At 36.2% G+C, this 24,146-nt stretch overlaps 2 protein-coding genes across 8 annotated transcripts in view; one reads left to right on the top strand and one right to left on the bottom strand.

Moving 5' to 3' along the window:
• LOC127863930 (transmembrane channel-like protein 1) overlaps positions 1 to 14,427 on the bottom strand; it is a 47,007-nt gene extending 32,580 nt beyond the window's left edge. For 6 of the 7 annotated variants that reach the window (XR_008041265.1, XR_008041267.1, XR_008041268.1 and 3 more), the window contains exons 1-4: positions 14,331 to 14,405; positions 10,624 to 10,714; positions 8,626 to 8,722; positions 5,099 to 5,189 (exon numbers count right to left, since the gene is read on the bottom strand). Coding sequence is in view for 3 of the 7 variants with exons in the window: in XM_052403614.1 (XP_052259574.1) it covers positions 5,099 to 5,189; positions 8,626 to 8,722; positions 10,624 to 10,713 (278 nt within the window). In the remaining 4 variants the exon portion in view is untranslated. Of the gene's footprint in view, positions 1 to 5,098; positions 5,190 to 8,625; positions 8,723 to 10,623; positions 10,715 to 14,330 lie in introns of all 7 variants that reach the window. The other variant, XM_052403613.1, reaches the window with a different exon arrangement.
• A 237-nt stretch (positions 14,428 to 14,664) lies between these two features.
• LOC127863931 (alpha-aspartyl dipeptidase-like) lies at positions 14,665 to 22,472 on the top strand. The gene is made up of 7 exons (XM_052403616.1): positions 14,665 to 14,845; positions 15,560 to 15,648; positions 16,083 to 16,157; positions 16,958 to 17,211; positions 18,584 to 18,643; positions 20,863 to 20,945; positions 22,321 to 22,472. The coding sequence occupies exons 1-7, from the start codon at positions 14,754 to 14,756 to the stop codon at positions 22,391 to 22,393; spliced, it is 726 nt and encodes a 241-aa protein (XP_052259576.1). The 5' UTR covers positions 14,665 to 14,753; the 3' UTR covers positions 22,394 to 22,472.
• Positions 22,473 to 24,146: the final 1,674 nt, after the last annotated feature.

Below are 24,146 nucleotides of genomic sequence, written 5' to 3'. Positions count from 1 at the left end.
GATATAAATGCTGGATTTTTGTCTCACTCTCAGTTTGTCATGAAATCAGTTTGTCCAATGCCGCCGATGACGACCCAGAAATCTCAACAAGTTTCCCTCATCGTCGTCATGCCCAGGTAGCGCGATGCCCTGGCGTGCGAGGAACCGTATGCTGCGTAGGATTTGCAGCAGCTGCGTCCGGTTGTCGGCCTTCTCCTTAGCGTGCCCCGCTGAGAGCGTCTCTCCCACGTCACACGTAGTGGCGAGAAGCGTCTCCAGTCGCTCGACCGCCTCCTTGTGGCACTCGCTGCCGTCGTGCTTCCAGAACTTCACGGGACCCTCTTTCCAGTTGGAGAAGCCGTCACTGATGAAGCTGCCGTCCACCTTTGTAATACTAATATACATTCCTCATCGTAGTAAAGCGATGTGAACGAATCAAACCAACTAGATTTGAATGAACGCTGTTCTGGTTTTTTCTTCCCGAATGTACGCTTAGGAAAAGCAAAATTTCGAGGCTGACTAGGAATACTCATTTTGAACATTAAGCAATTACATATATGATATTGTTTCAATTATTTCTAATAAAAAAATAACTGTTATACTTAGAGAACAAACATATTTTCAATCAAATTAATGTCTTTCACGGGTATATTTACTCAAAATTGTTTTTAGTGGCAGTTACCTTTGAATTAAAGCGATCAATTAAAATTAAAAGAATAGCCTGTCCTTAATCAAAACCCCGGCAGTGCAATCACAGAAAAGAACAATAAAACGACGCAATGACATTTACCCGGGACCCTAGTTTATGACACTTAACAAGGGATATTGACACATCACTATTGGCAACCTCAAAGCAGATGGAGCGGGCACACATGGCTTCTGCACTGACGGCGTGTGATTACAAAAAAACTGGTTTTGGGGCGGAGATTTTTGGGGATTTTTATTTATATAACGACGACTAGCCGAAATAAAATACCTTCGCCCCTGCATGCCAAGGATTTGTACTCTTCCCTTTTTAGGGGCAAAACGACGCTAGCAGATGATACATGTTATGCGATTTTGATCAAACTCGAGAGGGTTATAGAGGAGAAGAAACATGAACTTGTCCAGACCTCAATGACAAGCATAGTATGGCTGAAATATCAGCTTATGATTAACAATTCAAGGATGTTGATTAAAGCATATCGTACTGGGTGTTGGCTGATGCATTAGCAGGCAGCGCCCGATTTGCTATCCATCTTTGCTGCAGCTGGGTACATTACCTGCAATCTGCTTATTCTACATGTATCTGCAGCAAATAAGCAACCTAGAGGAAACGCACCCGGACATTTATCGAAAGTTCGGTATTGGTTTTCACGTTGTTTGTAGGAGCCATCAGTGCTGGGCTGGGCTAGGACGTGATCTTGTCATTGAGGAAACATTGATGATGTTTTTATAGAGCACATGTGGTCTCACTCGAGGCCGAGGAAATGCAAACCCCTTGGACCCTATCTGCACCATCCGAGCACAACAGTGCGATGCAGGATTTAACAAACCTGACCTATACTAAAAGTCCACAACACAAAGACTCAACTGATGCGTGCATCAAAGGGGATTTTTCTGATCTAGAGAAAATGTAGACACAGATTACAACCTTGTCACCATACACAGCTGACCCTACTCTGAGAAACATGGTCTATGAGATAGTGGCTGGGTCCGATGTAAATGTTCATGCAATTCAGGGGGCTGGGAAAACAACCATAAGAGATATCATAGGAAAGTCGGTCTTTGCTTATAAATTCACAAGAAAATACAGAGCCAAAGCTTTTGGGAATAGCTTGGCTTCTGACCGTGCTTTTTATTCTGATCTTCTGTTCCAGGGTTTTCTGGTGGTGTCAAAATCTGTAGATTCTTCCCTTGCAGTCGTATTGTCTTATGAACTGAGCTTCCTTCCTGCTGCCTTCTTTGAAGCCAAGAACATACTTTGAACAGCAGATAAGCCTCAGATCGCTCAGGCAATTTAAGAGTATGCTGTAGACACATCATGTGAGGCTGTGATGAACTGTATTCATGAAACAGATGCATGATGGTGGCACTTCGCTGCATCATTGACCATAAAGATGGGTGACTCATATAACGCAATAGCCGAGTCTTATGTAGATTCAGAAAAAGGCATTATGGACAAGCAACATTGGGGTTCGATGGCTACAAAGACGGTCATTATAACAAAGACAAAACGCACCGGAGACGATGAAACAAGCATGAATCATATTCTGAGTTTCCGCAAAGAAACAGAATGCTCATGTAAAAAAGGAAGACTTTTTGTCTTGTGACAGAAACAACGCCGGCATGATTGCTCTGATCAGCATAACTCTGACTAAAATGGGATACTATGTAGTTCTGTCTTCAGGGGATGCAGACGTTAAAATTGTTCAAGCAACAGTATAACGAACCCTTCGTAGCACCACAACGGTGTTGAGCGAGGATACAGATTTGCTCATTTTGACTCTGCATTACTCCGAAAGAGACAATACGACCATCTACTTCCGATTTGATGTAAATAAATAGTCAAAGGAACGCAAAGTGTTTAATATTAACCTTTTGAAAGAGCTCATGCTTATTCATGCTGTAATTAATCTTCAATGATTTTCAGCAACGGTAAAAAATGAAGTCTACAATAACATAAGTTAGTAAAACCTGATCCTATCATGAAGTCATGTGCTAGTTCATTCTCTCTTCCAAATGTCGTAAATTGGATTTTATGATTATTCAACTCCTAAGGGTAAACCTCAATTCGATTAAAGTGTTCCCTGTCTCCTTAACTATGGCGTTTTACATAACAACCATAACGTTTGAGTAAAAAGTTATGGACTTGTGGTCCTTCGTATTGTGTCGAAGGCAATTTGGAACGCCATGTTGGATTTCTGTGTAATATAATTAGCTTACATTTTGTCTGATGATATAAATGTGATATTAACGTGTCCTTTGCTCTCTGAAACCTGGGTATATACACCAAATTCATCAAATTTGAGTGGATAGTTACATAGTTATATTTAATGATCATAAATAGGTTTTGGCGGCCATCTTGGCAGCCATTTTGGACGCTGTGTTGGATTTGTGTGTAATATAATAAACTTAAACAATGTCTGATAATCTTAATGTGTTCATTGCCCCCTGAAACCTATGTATAGACACCAAAATCGTCAAGTTTGAGTGTATAGTAACATAGGTATGATCATTAATAGATTTTGGCGGCCATCTTGGTGGCCATTTTGGACGCCATGTTCGATTTCTGTGTAACATAATTAACTTACACTTTCTCTGATGATATTAATGTGTTCTTTGCCCCTTAAAACCTGGGTATAGACACCAAATTTATCAAATTTGAGTAGATAGTTACATAGTTATGATCATAAATAGGTCTTGGCGGCCATCTTGTAAAAAACATCTTTCCGGAAGTCTGATTGTGGTAAACTTTTGATATGTTTTTAAGGATCTTCTACCCTACCAGTATCAGTTAAAATACCTTTTGTAGCAACTTTTTGGTGGTTGAAGGTATTTTTTTCATATATTGATATTATACAGTTATGTATATGTAATTTTTTGTTGAATTCTGATTTACCCCACCCACCTTTTAATGGGAATAAAACAACAACGCGGTGTCTGTTTTAGATGAAAATAGCATGAATGTAAATAATATTGATGGCCGTACACTATACAGCTATAAAGTTGAAGTAATTTACAAAATTACAATCAACAGAAATGAAAGTTTGCACTCACTTTCAATTTTTATGCCTTTTTTCACCTTTTTTTGATACTTTTTTTGTCTTTTTTTTTAAATATTTGTCGAAACATATGGCAGACTGAAAAACAGATAATCGTTTTTTTTTATCATTTTTGGTGGCCATCTTGGACGCCATCTTGGATTACAAAAAACGTACCATCACGCGGCACGTCCACCCAAAATTTTCTGACACTTCAGACATTTACCTAAAAAATGATATATAAATCAGCTTTCACTCTTTTTTGCACACGGGAGGTGCCCAGGGACTGTACTAAACCTCGTTCTGGGAAAACTGGGCTTAATTGCGTGTTCGTAATTAAATGCCCCAGATTAGCCTATGAAGTAAGCACAGGCTAATCAGGGATGACACTTTCTGCTTTTATGGTATTTTTTGTTTACCTAAAGTTCCTTCTTTGCAAAAATCCAGTTTAGGTGGAAAGTATCGTCCCTGACTAGCCTGTGCAGACAGCAGGCTAACCTGGGACAATATTGACTAGCCTGTGCAGACAGCAGGCTAACCTGGGACAATGTTGACTAGCCTGTGCAGACATCAGGCTAACCTGGGACAATGTTGACTAGCCTGTGCAGACAGCAGGCTAACCTGGGACAATATTTTAAGCACATGCATTTACCCCTGTTCTCCAAAAGAAAATAAGTTTATTAATTACTTTTAACATTTTCACATCTTTCAACCATATATGAATTAACTTACAGTTTAAGCAAATCATCGCTTGTGGATATCAGATGTAGAGTATTTCAAATATTTTAAACTATAGGGAAGGTGAGTTTTATTAGTGATCATTATATCCAATTAATTGTTACTATGCATATCCATGCTGGAGAAGAGTGAAAACTTTTCATGGAAGATTCTGGATCTGTATATTGACAAAAAAAATGTTCAGGTTTTTTAACAAATAATTTTTAATGTAATTGAATGGCGTTCCACCTATTTGATGACAATTTGATTACAATTATTCAACAGAAAAATCACTAAGTATTGTAATTTTCACAAATATAATTTGTTGAGTATTAAGGTAAATTTTCCACCCAGCATAAAAAGTATTGCCTGAAAAAAAGTTAATCTTCAGCCTAAATCTTAAAATCAAAACAAAGTGGTTGATAACAACAAATGAAACTACATATAATACACATTGTATACACATTATATTTTACAGTAAATGTGTGATAATCAAAACACTACAGAAATCTCATTGTGTCTTAATAATTATTTACTTAATTAAAACAATTAATATGACAATTTTTGTTAAATAAAACTGACAGGCATAACATTTAAGATAAAATCAAGAAAACAAATTGTGAAATGTATTTTTTCTTATTAATAGTTATATTCCTTACTGTTTTCTCTTGGAGCTCAGCTTTTCTTCTAAATACATGTCCTCCAGTGAATCATGTTTGTCAAAATTGCCTAGCTCTTTGAAGGAGAGACCTAAAAATTTATTATACCAGTGTTTTATAACGTTGTATTTGTTTTGTTCGTATATGACTTATGTCATGTGAACATGTGTCTTATGCTTCATGCGGCAAGCATAGCTCCCGACAAGCCTGTGCATCATCGCAGTCTGGTTAGGAGGTTAACTATCCACTCATGACACCACAAACCTGGCATGTTAAAGCGGACTGCATGTTTGTGCAGGCTGGTCTGGAGCTAGGCTGGCTTCATTTGGCATAAGACACAGCAAATGACTGCATGTTTGTGCAGGCTGGTCTGGAGCTAGGCTGGCTTCATTTGGCATAAGACACAGCAAATAACTGCATGTTTGTGCAGGCTGGTCTGGAGCTAGTCTGGCTTCATTTGGCATTAGACACAGCAAATGACTGCATGTTTGTGCAGGCTGGTCTGGAGCTAGGCTGGCTTCATTTGGCATGAGACACAGCAAATGACTGCATGTTTGTGCAGGTTGGCCTGGAGCTAGGCTGGCTTCATTTGGCATAAGCCACAGCAACTGACTGCATGTTTGTGCAGGCTGGTCTGGAGCTAGGCTGCCTTCATTTGGCATAAGACACAGCAACTGACTGCATGTTTGTGCAGGCTGGTCTGGAACTAGGCTGGCTTCATTTGGCATAAGACACAGCAAATGACTGCATGTTTGTGCAGGCTGGTCTTAAGCTAGGCTGGCTTCATTTGGCATGAGACACAGCAAATGACTGCACGTTTGTGCAGGCTGGTCTGGAGCTAGGCTGGCTTCATTTGGCATAAGACACAGCAACTGACTGCATGTTTGTGCAGGCTGGTCTGGAACTAAGCTGGCTTCATTTGGCATAAGACACAGCAAATGACTGCATGTTTGTGCAGGCTGGCCTTAAGCTAGGCTGGCTTCATTTGGCATAAGACACAGCAAATGACTGCATGTTTGTGCAGGCTGGTCTTAAGCTAGGCTGCCTTCATTTAGCATAAGACACAGCAAATGACTGCATTTTGTGCAGGCTTGCCTTAAGCTAGGCTGGCTTCATTTGGCATAAGACACAGCATATGACTGCATGTTTGTGCAGGCTGGTCTGGAGCTAGGCTGGCTTCATTTGGCATGAGACACAGCAAATGGTTAAGCAAAGCAACATAAACCTGACTCTGACCTTTATGCATGAATATATTAACCTGATACTGACCTTTATGTATGAATATATTAACCTGACATTGACCTTTATGCATGAATATATTACCTTGATACTGACCTTTACACATGAATATATTAACCTGATACTGACCTTTATGCATGAATATATTAACCTGACACTGACCTTTATGCATGAATATATTAACCTGATACTGACCTTTATGCATAAATATATTAACCTGACATTGACCTTTATGCATGAATATATTAACCTGATACTGACCTTTATGCATGAATATATTAACCTGACATTGACCTTTATGCATGAATATATTAACCTGATACTGACCTTTATGCATGAATATATTAACCTGGCACTGACCTTTATGCATGAATATATTAACCTGATACTGACCTTATTGCATGAATATATTAACCTGACACTGACCTTTATGCATGAATATATTAACCTGATACTGACCTTATGCATGGATATATAAACCTGATACTGACCTTTATGCATGAATATATTAACCAGATACTGACCTTTATGCATGAATATATTAACCTGATACTGACCTTTATGTATGAATATATTAACCTGACACTGACCTTTATGAATGAATATATTAACCTGACACTGACCTTTATGTATGAATATATTAACCTGCCACTGACCTTTATGTATGAATATATTAAAGTACAGAATATGATTACATTAGTTTTCATACTGGTATTGGGTAAAGATAATTAAAAAAATATCCTGATAATGTTCTGTTATGTTGTCATTTATATCTTAAAAGCCGTGCACCAAGTATAATTATAGGACATTATTCAAGTAGTATATTCATGCTTTTCTAATACTATTTTCCAAATTGTTGTGCAAGATCTGTCCAGAGACAGATATTAACAGTAACAGTTAGGGGACTATTTTGATTTTACCTGGTCTATTTATAGCCTCAGATTTTTTAATGACCACCTGTTCTGCAAGAAAATCCCACTTAACAATAATGTACCATAGTGCACTATTTTAATATTGCGCTGCACTCTTCCCAACAAGTATAAATCATAATTTGTTTATTGAATGTTAATATTGCTTTTTGAGATCCCTTAAAAATTATTCCATTTAACATTTTCAGATTTGTGAATAAATGCAGTTTAGGGACTGAATTCTTTGACATTGTGATTAGTATATATTTCATGCAAATGTAGCTTTTGTTGTTCACAAGTGAAAAACTAACAAGAGATGTGTTTGTCAGAAACACAATGCCCCCTATTGTGCTGCTTTGAAGCCATAAATTTGACCTTTGACCTTGAAGGATGACCTTGACATTGACCTTTCACCACTCAAAATGTGCAGCTCCATGAGATACACATGCATGCCAAATATAAAATTGCTATCTTCAATATTGCAAAAGTTATGACCAAGGTTAAAGTTTTGACGCCGCTTTGAAGCCATATATTTGACCTTGAATGATGACCTTGACCTTTCACCACTCAAAATGTGCAGTTCCATTAGATACACATGCATGCCACATATCAAGTTGCTATCTTCAATATTACAAAAGTTATTCAATATTGAAAAGAGACAGACAATATTGACTGACAGACAGACAGACAGACAGACAGACAGACAGACAGACCAAAAACAATATACCCCCGATCTTTCAATCCGGGGGCATAAAAATGAAACTCCTCAGACATTATCAGGAGAGACATTCCAACAAATCTAAGAGAACAAACTAATGAACCATAACCACAATTTATCATATGCATGGACATTGCCTACCTGAAGACTTAGTCTTCTTATTTTAGGTGCATGGTCACCTTATACGAGGACTAACCCATAGATTATACTGACCTGCATTTGATTTTATAGGGAGCTTTGCCACCTTTTTTGACACCCTTGTCAAATACAATACAAGTACTGACATGAAGCCTTTTAATGGGCCTCTTTGTTACTTTTAAAAATTACTCATTCATAATCATTAATACAACATAACTGAAGCCTTCTATGATCCATTCATAATCATTAATACAACATAACTGAAGCCTTCTATGATCCATTCATAATCATTAATACAACATAACTGAAGCCTTCTATGATCCATTCATAATCATTATTACAACATAACTGAAGCCTTCTATGATCCATTCATAATCATTAATACAACATAACTGAAGCCTTCTATGATCCATTCATAATCATTAATACAACATAACTGAAGCCTTCTATGATCCATTCATAATCATTAATACAACATAACTGAAGCCTTCTATGATCCATTCATAATCATTATTACAATATACCTGAAGCCTTCTTAAGGGGTGCATTGCCCCCTTTTATGATGAGCCTTGTCAACGACGCTGCAAGAGACGCCCGTCTTTCACGCTTACTGGATGGCTCCTAACACAAGAAATTTGAAGAAAACAAACATTTAAAATAATGCAGCCTTACACAAGACGATAGAAAAACACCCTTAAAACAAATGTTAACACGTTTACTGATGTATCCTTTTATACTTTACATCAACTTGACAACAAATGCCAGCAAGTTCATATTAAATGCTTTCTTATACAAGATAATTTGAAGAAAACAGTTTATATGTTTGACTATGCCTGATTATGGCAATTGTATAAACGCACACTTATGTTTAAATTACTACCAAAAGGCATCATACAATTACCCTTATGATACACAAAGGATGGAAATTAGTGGTTGCCAGTGAGTCCGGGGCCAATAGATTTTGGCCTGGGCAACTCAGTTTCAAATGTTGGTAGTCTGGCCACGCAACTATCCCTTACTCTCATAGTATCAGTCCTCCTCATAGTATCATGCCTTTAACAAAAAACCTTCAAAAAGTGCTGGAAAGTGAATATTTTTCAATTTTTTAGAAGTTGTAATTTATGAATCCATGACTAATTGACTATTACCACGGTCATCCTCATGATTTTTCCGTTGTTTGTTGAAAAGTAGGCGATATTTATTCCAGGGAGATGCTATACATAACACACAATTATGTTAGTCTGTTTATGGATTAATAGTAGCTTCATCAAATGTTTTTTATGCTGCTTATTTTTGATAAAATTTAAAAATATTTTAAGAACAACATGAGCAAGAGTTTTGTTTTTCCATTAAGTTACTTTTTTTCGAACAAGCCCATGCGCATAGTAACAAATCTTATATAACAACCAATCTGAAGGGCCGCTACTACAATAGGGCTGGTACATGAAACAAATTACTACAGGGAGCTAAGTCTAGCCAGTATTTACCGATTTAAATGAAGTTTTTGTTGATATGTCTAAGAATACACATTTAACTATAGAATGACATATAACACATGCGTGTTTTTGTTCACTTCCAAAATGTGTATGTATTCATTAAGAGGGCCGATACTACAGATAGACATTCTAGCTTTTAAAAGCTTGATTTCAGTGCAATAAAACATTTAAAAATTGGCTTCTGTGGATCAATAATTCCTTAAATAATATACATTCATTAAGGCCTAGGAAATGGTTCAATTAAGACTCGTAATAAGGCATAATACACAGAACATTTAAAGAAAGTATTTGATACACATGACACGACATGTACATGGTACTGTGCTAGTTAGTCAGGGCCCTCAATCCATTTTAGGGGAAGTGGGTCGCTACCCTCATGAGGGGGAATTTTTCGCAACGTTTTGCTTATGGGGGGATTTTTTTACTTATACTCTCTCATTATTACATTTGTACATGTTTGCACTATATTCATTTCTTTTTTCATAATTTAGTATGTTTGACAAGATTAAATTTAAATAGAATTGAGATATAATAATCATGAGACACATCTTATTAAAAAAGATTTTTTTTATTTTAATTTCAGGGGGAATTTTTCCCCCCAAAAGGGGAAAAAGTATACTTTTCGAAATTCGGCCGCATATTGATAGATTGAGGGCCCTGTAAGTCTTCAGCTGGGCAACCAAAATTCTAAATATGGTTGCCCGTGTGGGCAACCAATTGTAAAAAGTTTGTGTCCATCCCTGTACACTCAGCTTCAAAGCATTAAGAATAACACAGAAGTTAAAAAAATTAATAAGTGGTTACAAAGTTTTTTTTATAAGTTGATGATTTCATCATATTTTTGAAGCAATGCATTTAAAAGTTTGAACTAAATGAAATTTTCAGTTACCTGTTGTTGTGTACATGTATAAGTTAAAGGATGAGTTATTACTAAGAATGTATATAAAATATTTTGTAAGCCAGGCAAAGTTTCCTTGAATAAATAACCATGCAACAACAAGAATTGGTTGCCTTTGTCTTCCATACCTGTTCATGCCATTCTTCACCATTGAGACTGACCATGGAGATGTGACTTTCTACATCTGACATTTCTACTGTGTCTTCTCTATTTTGCATTCTGCAAACAATGAAAATAATTAATATAATATATTCTGTGATTGTGTTAAGTGGAACATATAACAAGCCAGTGCATAGAAGGGATAGTCAATCATGGAATACTTAGCTGAGTGATTTGACAGTCAGTGTTTTTGGCAATTTCAGGGATGATATTCGGTCCCATTCCCCTCAAGAAAGAGTATATATTTTCCCCAATTTTTTTAGAAAAAATCCCCTCCAGAAGTTTTTTTTTATCTATTATATCTCAAATTTATTTCATATGATGATTTTGAATTATTTATATAAAGAGTTATATTCAATTAGTTTTTCCCAAATCAGTGGACTTTTCATGCACATGAATTGCATTTTTTTCCCGAGGAAAAGGCCTGATGTATCTATATTGTGTTAATATATTTGTTGATAAAAACATTCCAATTTGGTCCATTTTATTGATAAAAAATGCTCAAATTTGCCATTTTATCGATTTAAAAAGTCCCAATTTGACTAAAAATGGCTAGAAAACTAAGACTGAATGAAGGCTGAACTGTCTGTAACTTATTATGTTGAAAAAATCATTGATATATATTTAAGAATAAACAGCTGCGCCATGAGCGCATGATACGCCCGTCGTTCGCCAATGAAGTAGTAAGGTAATAAATAACCCTTTGAATCATTTTTTTACTTCAGTTTATTTGTATTTGAATACATGGTTTATTTTATAAGTACATGAGCATGGAGCGCCGTCTCCTTGACATTCATACCATATCTTTTTTTTAGTATATGTATGCATTTCTTTAGAGGATATGGAGTTGAAGTAAACCTGTTATAGATATTTTGACCAATAATAAAAGAGAAATGTAGATGGGTAAGTGGTAGTGTACAATCGGAATAGAAAAAAGCTCACCTTGTTCAATTTTTCAGGGATACTAAAAAAAAAAAAAAAAATCCATCGAAGGATATTTGAGGTACAGTAGGACATTCAATGAAATCACGAAATTTTGACGAACAAAGTCCCATAACTCTGGAACGACAATTCAGAATTCCGTCAAAAACGAAAGGGGATCAGGGTTTATCAATATTAAGATTGTGTTGAAATTTGAAAAAAATCCATCGAAGGATATTTGAGCTACAGTAGGACATTCAATGAAATCACGAAATTTTGACGAACAAAGTCCCATAACTCTGGAACGACAATTCAGAATTCCGTCAAAAACGAAAGGGGATCAGGGTTTATCAATATTAAGATTGTGTTGAAATTTGAAAAAAATCCATCGAAGGATATTTGAGCTACAGTAGGACATTCAATGAAATCACGAAATTTTGACGAACAAAGTCCCATAACTCTGGAACGACAATTCAGAATTCCGTCAAAAACGAAAGGAGATCAGGGTTTATCAATATTAAGATTGTGTTAAAATTTGAAGAAAATCTGTCAAAGGATATTTGACGTAGCGTACGACATTAACAGACGGACGGACGGACAGACGGACGCGGGGTATACCATAATACGTCCCGTCATAGACGGGCGTATAAAAAGGATAGAGACATTCATCTGTGAATATTACATTCATACATACATGTGCATTCATATAATTCATGATATCATAACATATAAAAGAGTGAATTTTTTAATTTTCTCCTTTTCCTAAAAAACGATGCCTTTTTCCCCTTTGGACGGGTCCCGCCACCATTCCCCTATAGGTGAAAAAAAACACTGACAGTTGGTTCCAATTGTAATAATATGCATTTAAGTTAGGCAAAAAAAAAAAGTCCGTTTCCTGTTGCCCAACCGTGTCTCCCGAACGGCACCGGCCCTCAACTTTTTATTGGGGTTGCCAAAAAAAAATAAAAAATTAAAAGAACAAAAAAATCCTTCATTATGGTTCTTATAAGATGTCATTTCAAGCAATAAAAAGCATATATATACATGTATTTCTTATTATAAGCTTAAGTAGCCTTCCATTCTAGTACCCGGAAAAAAAATCCCTACCTACCAACCCTGTTTTTTTTCCAAGGAGACCAGAAACAGACCTTTTTTTTTGCCTTATCCAGTGATATTTTTTCATTTTAACCAATGAGTTTTTAAAGTGCACATGTGCTGAAACAATGAGCTTTTTCCAAAAATAATGAGATTTTTTGGTTTTCAAATTATTCAAAGCAAGGATGTTTTTTCCTTGCATGCTACAAAGTTGGATTTAAGCTGGGGTGCTTGAGTAGCAGTAATGTGGTCTGATAAAGCAGCATGCCGTTTTAATGTTGTATGCTTAAAATTCTAATTTTGGCATGGTTGGTGCATGCGGTGATCTTATTCAACCTTATTTTCATGCACCAAGCAGAGAACCAGTATGAAATGCAGATACGAATAATGTAGTATAACGTAGTACACATATAGCTGGCATTACAGTAAAAATCATCTTTTGCGTTCTGAAAAAATGCGGAAAAATTCGAGCTGTGTTAAGTATTGATAAATGTCTTTCAGATTTTGTCTTTTTTGAGAATCAATGCGCTTTTTTAGACGCAGATATTTTTGTCTCATGTGCTTTTTGTAATTTTAATGCCCAAATAACGCAAAACGCACATGAAAAATTATCACTGCTTATCCCTTATTCTCATAGTATTGGCCCTCCTCATTATATTGTGCCTTTGATGAAAACCCCTCAAAAAGTGCTGGACAGTAAAAGTTTTTCAATTTTTAGTAGTTTTAATTCATTTGACAAATTTGTTGTTTATTGATGACTATTACAACGATATTTCTCATGATTTCCAGTTTTCATTTGAAAATAGGTCATGTTTATTTGAGGTCCATATTATAACATATAATAGTGTTGGTTTGTGTTATTCAGCGATTTTCCTTGTCCAATAGGGAAAAGTACCCGTACCGGTCCAATTGGGAAAAATCGAGTCGTTAAAACATCAAAATTGGGAAAAATCGAGTCGTGAAAACCTCAAATTGGGGAATTGGTGTATTTTATTTTTTGCTCCCAAATACTTTAAAATTGACAACCTAGTGTTTTCAAGCTGTCAATATTATATACACCTAGGTTCAAGCTATAGAGCTGCAAAGGGAAACTAACTGTTGCTTAAAAAAAAAAAAAAAATTTTTTTTTTTTTTTTTTTTTTTTTTTTAATCCTTTAATTGGAAATTTAATCACAGCAATTGGGAAATTTGTATTATTTTCGTAATTGGGAAAGTGCCGTTTACCGGTACTTTATGAAGAAGGAGGAAAATCGCTGTTATTAGAAGGTTTATCAAATTTTGTATAAGTAGTTTTTGTAGAATTTTTATTAAAGAGAAACATGAACAAGGATTTTGTTTTTACAATAAGAAACTATTTTTTAGAAAAAGAGCATGCGCATAGTAACAAACCTTAGCAATCAATCAGAAGAGCCGATATTTTGAGAAACAGTGTAAAAACTGTACATGGTGTAAAAAATGTATATGATACTGTACTGATTACTACATGCTACTATTTTTACCTTAAGACAAAGAAAAGTTCAATAACTTCTTTTATTATAATAAGGACCAAAAAAGTATAACTGTGAATTCAATATTGCCACATAATAATTGTTATCAGTCATTCAAACACTAATGGCGAATAATTTGTGATGAGACATGATCAAGATCAAAGTTTAATTACCTTCCTCAACAAGTAGGCTATCAATTTACCAAAAACATGTTGCCGTTAAATTTTATTTGTCAACATTTTCATTTCAAAACTTGGCGCGTCTGAAAAGTTATCAAGGGGAATAACTGAGTCAAAGTTTAGTGAACGTAAATTTGTACGATTCGAATCCATTTTGAAAAATACTCAACAAATATAATTTTTCTTTCATATATTTACAGCTCATTAATTTAAAATTGTACTTAAAACATGTTTTATGTTCAGAATTGCTCGTGTTTTTAACTAATAATTTAGGGTTATAATTAAAACTTAAGATAGGATTTAGTGCTAGTTAACCTCTGAATTCTAGTTCCGGTTAATTATAAGTGCGGGAACTGTTGTCAAAAGTAAACTTTGGACTTTGGCTAAGAATTAAATGAAACGAGCATAAGTTAAAAAATGAGACGGTTGTTGTTGATATCTAACTCAACTTTGCATGGAAGTGGATACCTAGAACACTGCAAAGATGCGATAAAAGATTTTTTATCAGAGTAAGATGGCTTAGAGCCTAACAAAGGAGCTAGTTTTTGTTACTTTCTGTTTAGCAGCTGTTTATTACATATAACTACGTGCAAAATTGACATTATAAAGAGGTTAATGATTTCCTATCTATAGACAGCATGCTGGGAAAGGTTTAATAGATTTATAGTGTATCGCTCGAGAACATAATAACACAGCACAAAATCCAAAACACCTCTACTTGCCCAATATTTCCTGCAATGAAAACTTTGCAACTTTAATTTACTGTTCAGTAGATCTTGTAGATTCCAAAGTGTATTGTTAATAACATGACATTAAACAATTAATATGCGTTTCCTTTTTAGTTGATTTTCAACTTTTGATCATAAGTGGTCTTTTTTCATGAAACTTTTCCCTAGTGTAACAACTTTTTGTTCAATTGTTTACTCAATTGTTTGGAATTCTGATTGAATGCAAAACCTTTTGTTACCAACTCAAGTGTTAATTGTGATTCTTTTTGACTATTTGTTGGTGATAGTAGGGTTTTATGAACAGTAGTGAGATTCTTTTTTTACAGGCAATATTGTTCCAATGAATTTAGCAACATATGAAAGGTATTCCAAAAATGGTGTCGAACAGATCATCTCTAAGACTTTGACAGGCTGAGATAAAAAGTACACATTTAAAATTATTAATAAGTTGATTGATCAATGGTATTATAAAAAGCTGTATTGTGTACATTTCAGCCAAGTGAAGACAGTGTTGTTTATCCCATATGCCTTGCATGATCGTGACAACTATGCCTCTAGTGCCAGAAAGGCTTACACAGAAATGGGTACGTATATACATTTGTTGATGGTTCAAATGAACTTGAAAAAATGAAATTTATTGTTCCAATTAAATTCCATTATTTTAATTTTTATTTTATTCACAACGTTTTACTACTACTTCTACATTCATATGTATTTACAGCAGTTCAATATATATTTGACCACTTCCTGATCATACTTGTATTATTCCAATAAGAACTTTATGCAAGAAAAAGTTATTTTACTCCTAATTTGTATCGTTATGGTATATTTCATACGTTTAGTTTGTGTATTACCCAACAAGGCGCCCTTATTAAGCCTGAAATTAAAATAAATGTTATTATTTTGCAAAGTTGTCTGCGTTTTTTTTTTGTGCATAATGATGCCGTAATCACCTCGATTTTATTGCATCCTTTTTGTTGTGCCGAATGATAAATGAAACGTCATGTTCTGCTGACAGGTTATGGATTGGAAAGCATTCACGAAAAACCAAATGCTGTTGATGCAGTAAAGCAAGCAGAAGCCATTTTCATAGGTAAGTGGAATTTACTACATATATGAACAATTAAAAACACTTAAAAAGAAATGCGCATTCATAATTAAGGGTTTCCTTGTAACCCTCAAACTCACTTGTTCACATGACAATCCGGGCCAAATAAATATTTGATATGAAAAAATAATTCAGCTCATTTTGTACCGATTGACAAATTTAAAATTATTTAACCATAAGTCAGAAATTCAAAAAAAAGAAGAAAGTAAAATAATTTTACAGACATTAAAATATAATGTTACCGGTAATAAACAACACTTTTAAAATATGAGTAAATCATTAAAAATTAATATAGAAAATTTCAAATAAACCAACGCATAATTAAGAATGTTTCTGTTGTTATGGTTACAATTTATTTACAATGTTTCTCGCTGTCATTAAATAAAAAATTCAGAACTCAAAAGAATAATTAATAAAAGTTGTCAGGATGCTTTGATAACTTTTTGATATGCAGATTGAATCATGTGGCTTTTTAGCTTGACTTTGTGAAGCAAGGGACCATCTATCAGTTTCACGTATATTCTATTTTGTTCAATCAACAAAACATGAAAAAAGAGGAACAGACCATTTAAACCATGCATTATAAATACATGTAGTAATAATTGATCGAAAAAAAAAACACATTAATTTCGTAGTTAATTAATTTGTATTTGCAAATTTTAACAAAATGCAAAATTGCCCTCCAACAGAGGACCAAAAACAAAAACACAGTCTGGCTGGTATTTTTTAAAGCAGCCATAGTGCAAACAGTTCATATCAGGAAATATGAGTTGATTAACTTTCAGGAGGAGGTAACACCTTTCGACTGCTGAAAACTCTGTATGATGAGAAGGTCATAGAAATCATCAGACAGCGTGTCTTGGAGGAAGGTGTCCCTTACATTGGCTCCAGCGCTGGGACAAACGTGGCCACAGTGAGCATCAACACCACCAACGACATGCCCATCGTGTTCCCACCCTCTTTCCAGGCCCTGGGGCTTGTGTCCTTCAACATCAACCCTCACTACCAGGACCCGGACCCCAACAGCAAGCACATGGGGGTAAGTAGGGGACAAAACAGTAAACACATGGGGGTAAGTAGGGGACAAACAACAGGCACATGGCGATAAGTAGGGGACAAACAACACGCACATGGGGATATGTAGGGGACAAACAGCAAGCACATGAGGGTAAGAAGGGGACAAACAGAAAGCACATTGGGTAAGATGGGAAAAAACAGCAAACACATGGAGGTAAGAAGGGGACAAACAGCAAGCACATGGGTTTAAGTAGGGGACAAGCAGCAAGCACATGGGGGTAAGTAGGGGACAAAACAGTTAACACTTGGGGGTATTAAGAAGAAGACAGATGATAATAAGGGGACAGGGCAAACAGCAAGAGCATGGGGGTAAAAGGGGACAAAACAGTAAACACATGGGGGTAAGATGGCGCAATAGTTAGGGGTACGTAAGGGACAGGACAATTGCAAAAATCATACCAGGCTGGCAGGCTCAGTATTTTAAAACATAAGTCATTTGATAATGATAACAGGGTTTATGTTATAACTTAAACAGATTACTGTGAAACCATTATTATCCGTCATAATGCTGAATTACCGTAAAATAAATCCATTGCTGTAATACGGGAAGGTAGTAAATCTTTATCAAATGCCTTGACTTTGTTTAGATAGAATAGTGATGATTAGCCCTAATTGTTAAAAACTTTATTACCCATTGTGTGTACATGTATTGTGTTTTTCAGGGGTGTTGCACATTATGCAACCATCACACAGCAGATCCAGATCAAAGACAATTAATGAAATTAAAAGATGACAATGTGTGATTGAATAAGACCAATTGGCAATCGGCTTCGTTGTTTCAAACACTTGTTAACAGTTATTCAGTCCCACTAATCTGCTTAACAACGAACTTGTCAGTGGCATACATTAATAAGGGTCCATTACTATCACCTGTTAACAAAATACTAGTTAATTGGCATGTTACAAACAGGCCCCAACTCCTGCAAGTGACTCCCAAGAGTCCTCTCCCCTTTTCCCACAATTTGTGGGAAATGTTTTACAAACAAATCAGACATTCACGGACACATTATTTTTTTCAAAATCAGAAATTGGTTAATTTAAATGCAGGCAAAAAGGTTTTTGTTTTTTTAAATAACACAATTTTGTGCTGACGAAAATAAATGGTTTCACTGTAGATAAATCTCTGTGAATTTAACGCAGTTTTTGCTTGACCCCAAAACCACATTTGTTTGTCAAAGGTGGTTTGTCCTGCGCACTGCTGTTCACAAGTGTAATAGTTTGTTTCATTAGCTGTGTTTATAAATTAATTTCCTGGTATTTACAAGTTTCAAATCAGAATCTAGATTCACACACTTGCAAATTCCCAATTGTGCCAATGTTTTGTTCCCCTACAGGAGACAAGGGAACAGCGTATCACTCAGTTCCATGAATACGAAGATGCACCACCTGTTTTGGTAAGTCATGGAATGTAAAGATAATAGCAGGCTTTTTTCACTTATTATATGAGCCTTGTTCTTTTTTCACTTATTATATGAGCCTTGTTTTTTTTTTTCACTTATTATATGAGCCTTGTTCTTTTTTCACTTATTGTATGAGCCTTGTTTTATGTGTCACGTATTATATGAGCCTTGTTCTTTTTTCACTTATTATATGAGCCTTGTTCTGGGCCCACTGGGCTATATGCATGTAGATAAAGTGTCGTCCCAGATAAGCCTGTGTAGTCTGCATAGGCTATCAGCAAAATTCCATTAAAGCCAACAAAGCGTCCCTGATAAGCCTGTTCAGAATCTGAGATGACACTTTACGCACAAACATTATGCCCAGTTTTTCTAGAATGAGGCTCAATCTTATTATTGTAGAATATATCTGCACTTCTCCATATACTTGTTTAGAGTAAAGCTCATATAAAAATGAAGAAAATTTATTAATACCGTCTATTAGGGCTGATAACAATTAAAGCAAGTGCTGAATACAAGGACCTTAACTCTTTAATAAGTATTTGAGACCTGCTGTCCTGTAATTTGTATCAAGCCATTAGAATTGAGCAAATAAAAATTAAAACACATGATACATGTATTTACAGAGTACATAGGGAGGAAGTGCAGAATAAATGTCCTCTTTTTTCCTGTAAGAAAATATTTTGAGGGCATTCATAACTTAAATTGATATATTTTTTGTCAACTTGTGTTCTGTTTTTATTTAAGGGTTTTATTTACATAAACAATTTTCATAGTGACAGAAAATATTGTAAGAATGACCATTGTCTGGTTTGTTCATCACATTTTTAGTCTCCTCAGGCTTTATATGCCATACCTTTTGAAGTATTATCATAAAACTTGCATCAAATTATAAGGTCATTTAAACAATGTTCTGAAAACATGAGCAAGTCATGCTGGCTCAAGATGAAGGTGACTCTTCAAGCTGAAGAGATTTATTTTTCAAGCATATATTTTGTGTCTGCTCTATATCTCTTGTGCATTTTGCTGGTTATTGAAAGAAAGCAGGAAAATTTTAATCCAGCTCAACGTCAAGGTCACAATTTATCTTTCAAGCTTCTATTTCTGTCATTTGTTCATGGCTTCTCCATTAAAGATTCTTTAAAGAAAATACATGTACATGAATTTTTGCTAAAAGTTTTTTCTTATTAAAATAAAAGTTAAACGATGCAAGGAAGGCATAAGCCAGTCATGCCAAATCAAAGTCAGGTCGTACTTGAAGGTTGAATGTTCAAGTCCGCATTTTTTGTCTGCATATATATCATCGGTGCCCATTACAAGATTTTTATGAAACTTGCATCTTATGCCCACGTGAGCATTAAATGTCCTACATTATGCATTGTGCAACATATTTCATCTTATGTTGGTCAGGATGTAAATCTGGACTGGAATTATATTGGCCGAGTTCTATACTTGGTCCCAGTCATGCATTTAAATACAAGGTCACCTGGTCAAATCTTAGAAAACATTTTTACCACTCTACCATCTACCTATATGACTCAATCTTGCTCAATCAAGTTTAAGTATGGGTCACATGCATCCAAAAACTAGGTCACAAGGTCAAATATTATAAAAACCTTGTTACCACTCAAGAAGCTACATTTATGACTCAATCTTGATGAAATTTGGACAGAATGTTTATCTTGACAATATATAGGCTGAGTTTCATATCTGGGTCATGCGTGTCTACAAACTAGGTCACTAGGATATCTTTAAAAAAAAATATTGTTACCACTCTTGGGGACACATTCATGTCTTATTCCTAATGAAACTATGTCAGAATGTTTATCTTGACAAAATGGAAACCATGTTTGAATCTTGGTCATATGAGGTCAAAATCTGGATCACCAAGTCGTGTCTTTAACCTTTGCGGTCCGTGAACTCAGGTGAGTGCTTCCGGACATTTATGGACCTCTTGTATGAAATTTTAATAACAATTAGGCAAGGTGCAAAAAGCATGAGGTGGTCATGCAAGCACAAAGGTAAAGAAAGGTCCTACTGGAAAAACAAAAAGAATGATCACCAGGGATGTAGGTTATCTTTAATTAAGCTGCCCTGTAAATAATTGAAAAGCAATAATAAACTATACTTTTTAGAGTGTAAACTATTTAATGGTTCATGCACAAATATGTATAAGCTGCTTTAACTCTTACTGCAATAATATACATTGTTTTCAGGCTATCAGAGAAGGATGCATCCTACATGTTGAGGGTGACAAAGCGACGCTGTGTGGGAAAAATGATGCCAGATTGTTTATCAGGTACAAAGCATTGAAAAAGATATGAGACACAATCTGGGAAAGCAGGGCTGAATGGATTAGCGTAAAGTGTTATCGCAGGTTAGCCTTTGCTAGCCAATTTTATGCAATTTTGAGTTTAAAGAAAATCTCTCAGTCTGCACAAGCAATTCTAACAAAAACGTAACAAACATGCATTAAGCTCTGTTTGCCAAGGGCGAGACTCATATTTGAATCCCAGTCATTAGCTCGGCGTTTGTCATAGCCGGCTCGTCGTCCGCCGTCCGCATCGTGCTAAAACCTTAACATTTTGTAAAGGTTTTGAACATTGGCTCTTAAATCAAAGTGCTTACACCTACAACTTTGAAATTTCATATTTAGATGCACCTTGATGAGTTCTACACGCCACACCCATTTTTGGGTCACTAGGTCAAGGTCAATGTGACCTCTAAAAAAAAAAAATTTTTGACAAGCTTTCATTTATTCAAAACTGCACCAGTAGCCGAGCGTGGCACCCGTTATGCGGTGCTCTTGTTTTTGTTTAGCCATCATGGGATGTAAGCTAGATATAGTTGTCACAAAGTTTTAGTGTGTATATGTCTTGGCTCAGCTTGTTTAGACTGTTACATACATCAAAAAGCATTTTTGTAAGTTAATTGCAACAAATTCTCACCATGTTGAGACTGCATGTCATACTAGTATGTGTAACATTTGTGACCTTCGCTCCAAGGTCAAGATCACACTTACAGGTGCAAGGCATAATTTTATAAATCAGCTTGTCTGGACTGTACATTCATTATCTAGCAGGCTATTTTGAAATAAGGTTCCACAGATGTGCAATGTTAGGAGTCCGCTGGTCATATTTAAAAAGGACGTGGTTCACCAAATGCCCTGTCCAGACCTTAAAGGTCTCTCAAAGTCAATAAAAATGGTATTAGAGCATCCCTGCTGTTGAGCTTTGCATATTTTCCAGCAAACATCTAGTTTCAGGATTATTTGTCCCCTATTGATAGTTTTGTGGTACATGTATTAGTAAAATTTTAAGATAAAATATCATTACAACTGCTGAACAGGATCAATGTTTTTTGTTTAATTTGGCAATAACATACACTTGAGTTATGTTACTTACATGACTTATACCCACACAAGGCTTTGTGGCTGAAAATAACTCAGAAATTTGTGGATCACTGTGGATGAAAAGTACCCTTAGAATCTATACTTAATGTTGAATGACATTTTTCAAGTAAATCTCATGAGAAATGTGGTTTAAGTTTTCTGGACAGACTAATAAAATTGTATACAATCTGACCAACATACCAACAGCGTGCCTCCAATGTGTGGTAAATTCCTTATATAAAACTTCAAAGTGATGCTTTCTTATTGTTCCGGTTTATTTCAGAGGAAAAACTCCTGAGGAATTTCAGCCAGGCGCAGATATGTCGTTTTTGTTGGAATGGAAGAAGTCATCATAGATTTGTTTTGTAATTGGAACTGTGCTTTTAATTGACACATTCTCATATTCACTAAAATAAAATGTATGTATAACCGAAACATGATTTTATACAGAGGGTTGTTGTTTTGTCAAGAAAAATGTCAGATATGTTGTTTTTGTTGGAATGGAAGAAGTCATCACAAGGAAGTTTCGTCCCTCTCTTCAAGATGTACGTGGCTTCGGACCATCATCTCCTTGTTGCCCGATTGAAACTAAAGCTGAAGAAGAGTTGGACAGGGGGGCCCAGCCAACGCCAACGTTACAACAATGCCGCACTGAAAGACACCTGGAAGCAAGGAGAGTGCAAGGTCACTCACTCCAACAAGTTCCAGGTCCTAGAGGAGCTGCTTGAAGAAGAGACAATAGAGGAGAAGTGGCAGAAGGTGAAAGAAGCAGTGACTCCAACATGCCAAGAAGTACTGGGCTCCAAGTCTTACACCCACAAGGAGTGGATATCAGCAGAGACGCTTCAGAAAGTTGCGGAAAGACGAGAAAAGAAGGCAAGCGTAACCAACGGCAGAACACAAGCTGCAAAAGGGAAAGCACAAGACGAGTACACCGAAGCAAATAGGAGCGTCAAGTGAAGTATTAGAGAAAACAAGCGGAACTCATTAGAGACTCTTACAACAGAGGCAGAAGAGGCAGTCTATCAGAACAGAACTTAAGATCTGTACTCGATCACCATGAGATTAGCAGGAAAGTTTGCCAAGCCAGAGAGGCCGGTAAGGGACAAAATGGAGTAGTAATTACAGATGACGATGGGCAGAAGAAGAGATGGATTGAGTACTTCCAGGAGCTACTCAACAGTCTTTCTGCTGCGAACCCACCGGAAGTCTGCAAATCCAGTGCTGCTCTCCCACAAAGGAAGAGATCAGCAGCGCCATCAAGCAATTGAAAATTGGCAAATCTGCTGGACCTGACAGCATACCGGCAGAAGTGCTCAAGGTAGACGTGGAGACCAGTGTGGAGATACATGTACTGCACCCACTCTTAAGCAAGATATGGAAAGAAGAAGAAATTCCAACAGAGTAGAAAGAGGGTTACCTCATCAAGCTTCCCAAGAAAGGTGACCTCAGCTCCTGCTCCAACTACTGAGGAATCACGCTGTTGTCTATCCAAGGAAAGGTGTTTAATGGCATCCTGCTGAACTTAATGAAAGACGCAATAGACACGCATATCCGTGACCAACAAGGAGGCTTCCGAAATGAGAGATCGTGCACAGATCAGATCGCAAACCTGCGCATCATTCTGGAACAATCCCTGGAGTGGAATTTGCTGTTGTATGTCAACTTTATTAATTATGAAAAGGCGTTCGACAGTGTTGACCGGGAGTCCCTCTGGAGACTTCTGAGACAGAGTGCCAGGAAAGATCACCAACATCATCAGGAAGTCTTATGATGGAATGACCTGCAAAATCGTTCATGGCAGAAAGCTCACAGATGCCTATAAAGTGAGAACCCGTGTGAGGCAAGCCTGCTTACTCTCACCTTTCTCGTTCCTGCTAGCCATAGACTAGACTTGGTTATGAAGACTTCGACGGAGCAGAAGCGGAATGGAATTCAGTGGACACTCTGGAAACAGTTGGAAGACTTGATTTTGCCGATGATTTGGCTCTTCTCTCCCACACCCAACAACAGATGCAGGAAAAGACAAACATTGTAGCGGACAACTCAGCTAGACTGGGCCTCACCATCCACAAAGGGAAGAGCAAGGTGTTTAGGACCAACGCATCC

Source organism: Dreissena polymorpha, unplaced genomic scaffold (assembly GCF_020536995.1).
Source record: "Dreissena polymorpha isolate Duluth1 unplaced genomic scaffold, UMN_Dpol_1.0 chrUn061, whole genome shotgun sequence".
Classification (NCBI taxonomy): Eukaryota; Metazoa; Mollusca; class Bivalvia; order Myida; family Dreissenidae; genus Dreissena; species Dreissena polymorpha.
The sequence above is the reverse complement of the archived record's forward strand: the minus strand, read 5'-3'. Positions and strand labels throughout refer to the sequence as shown.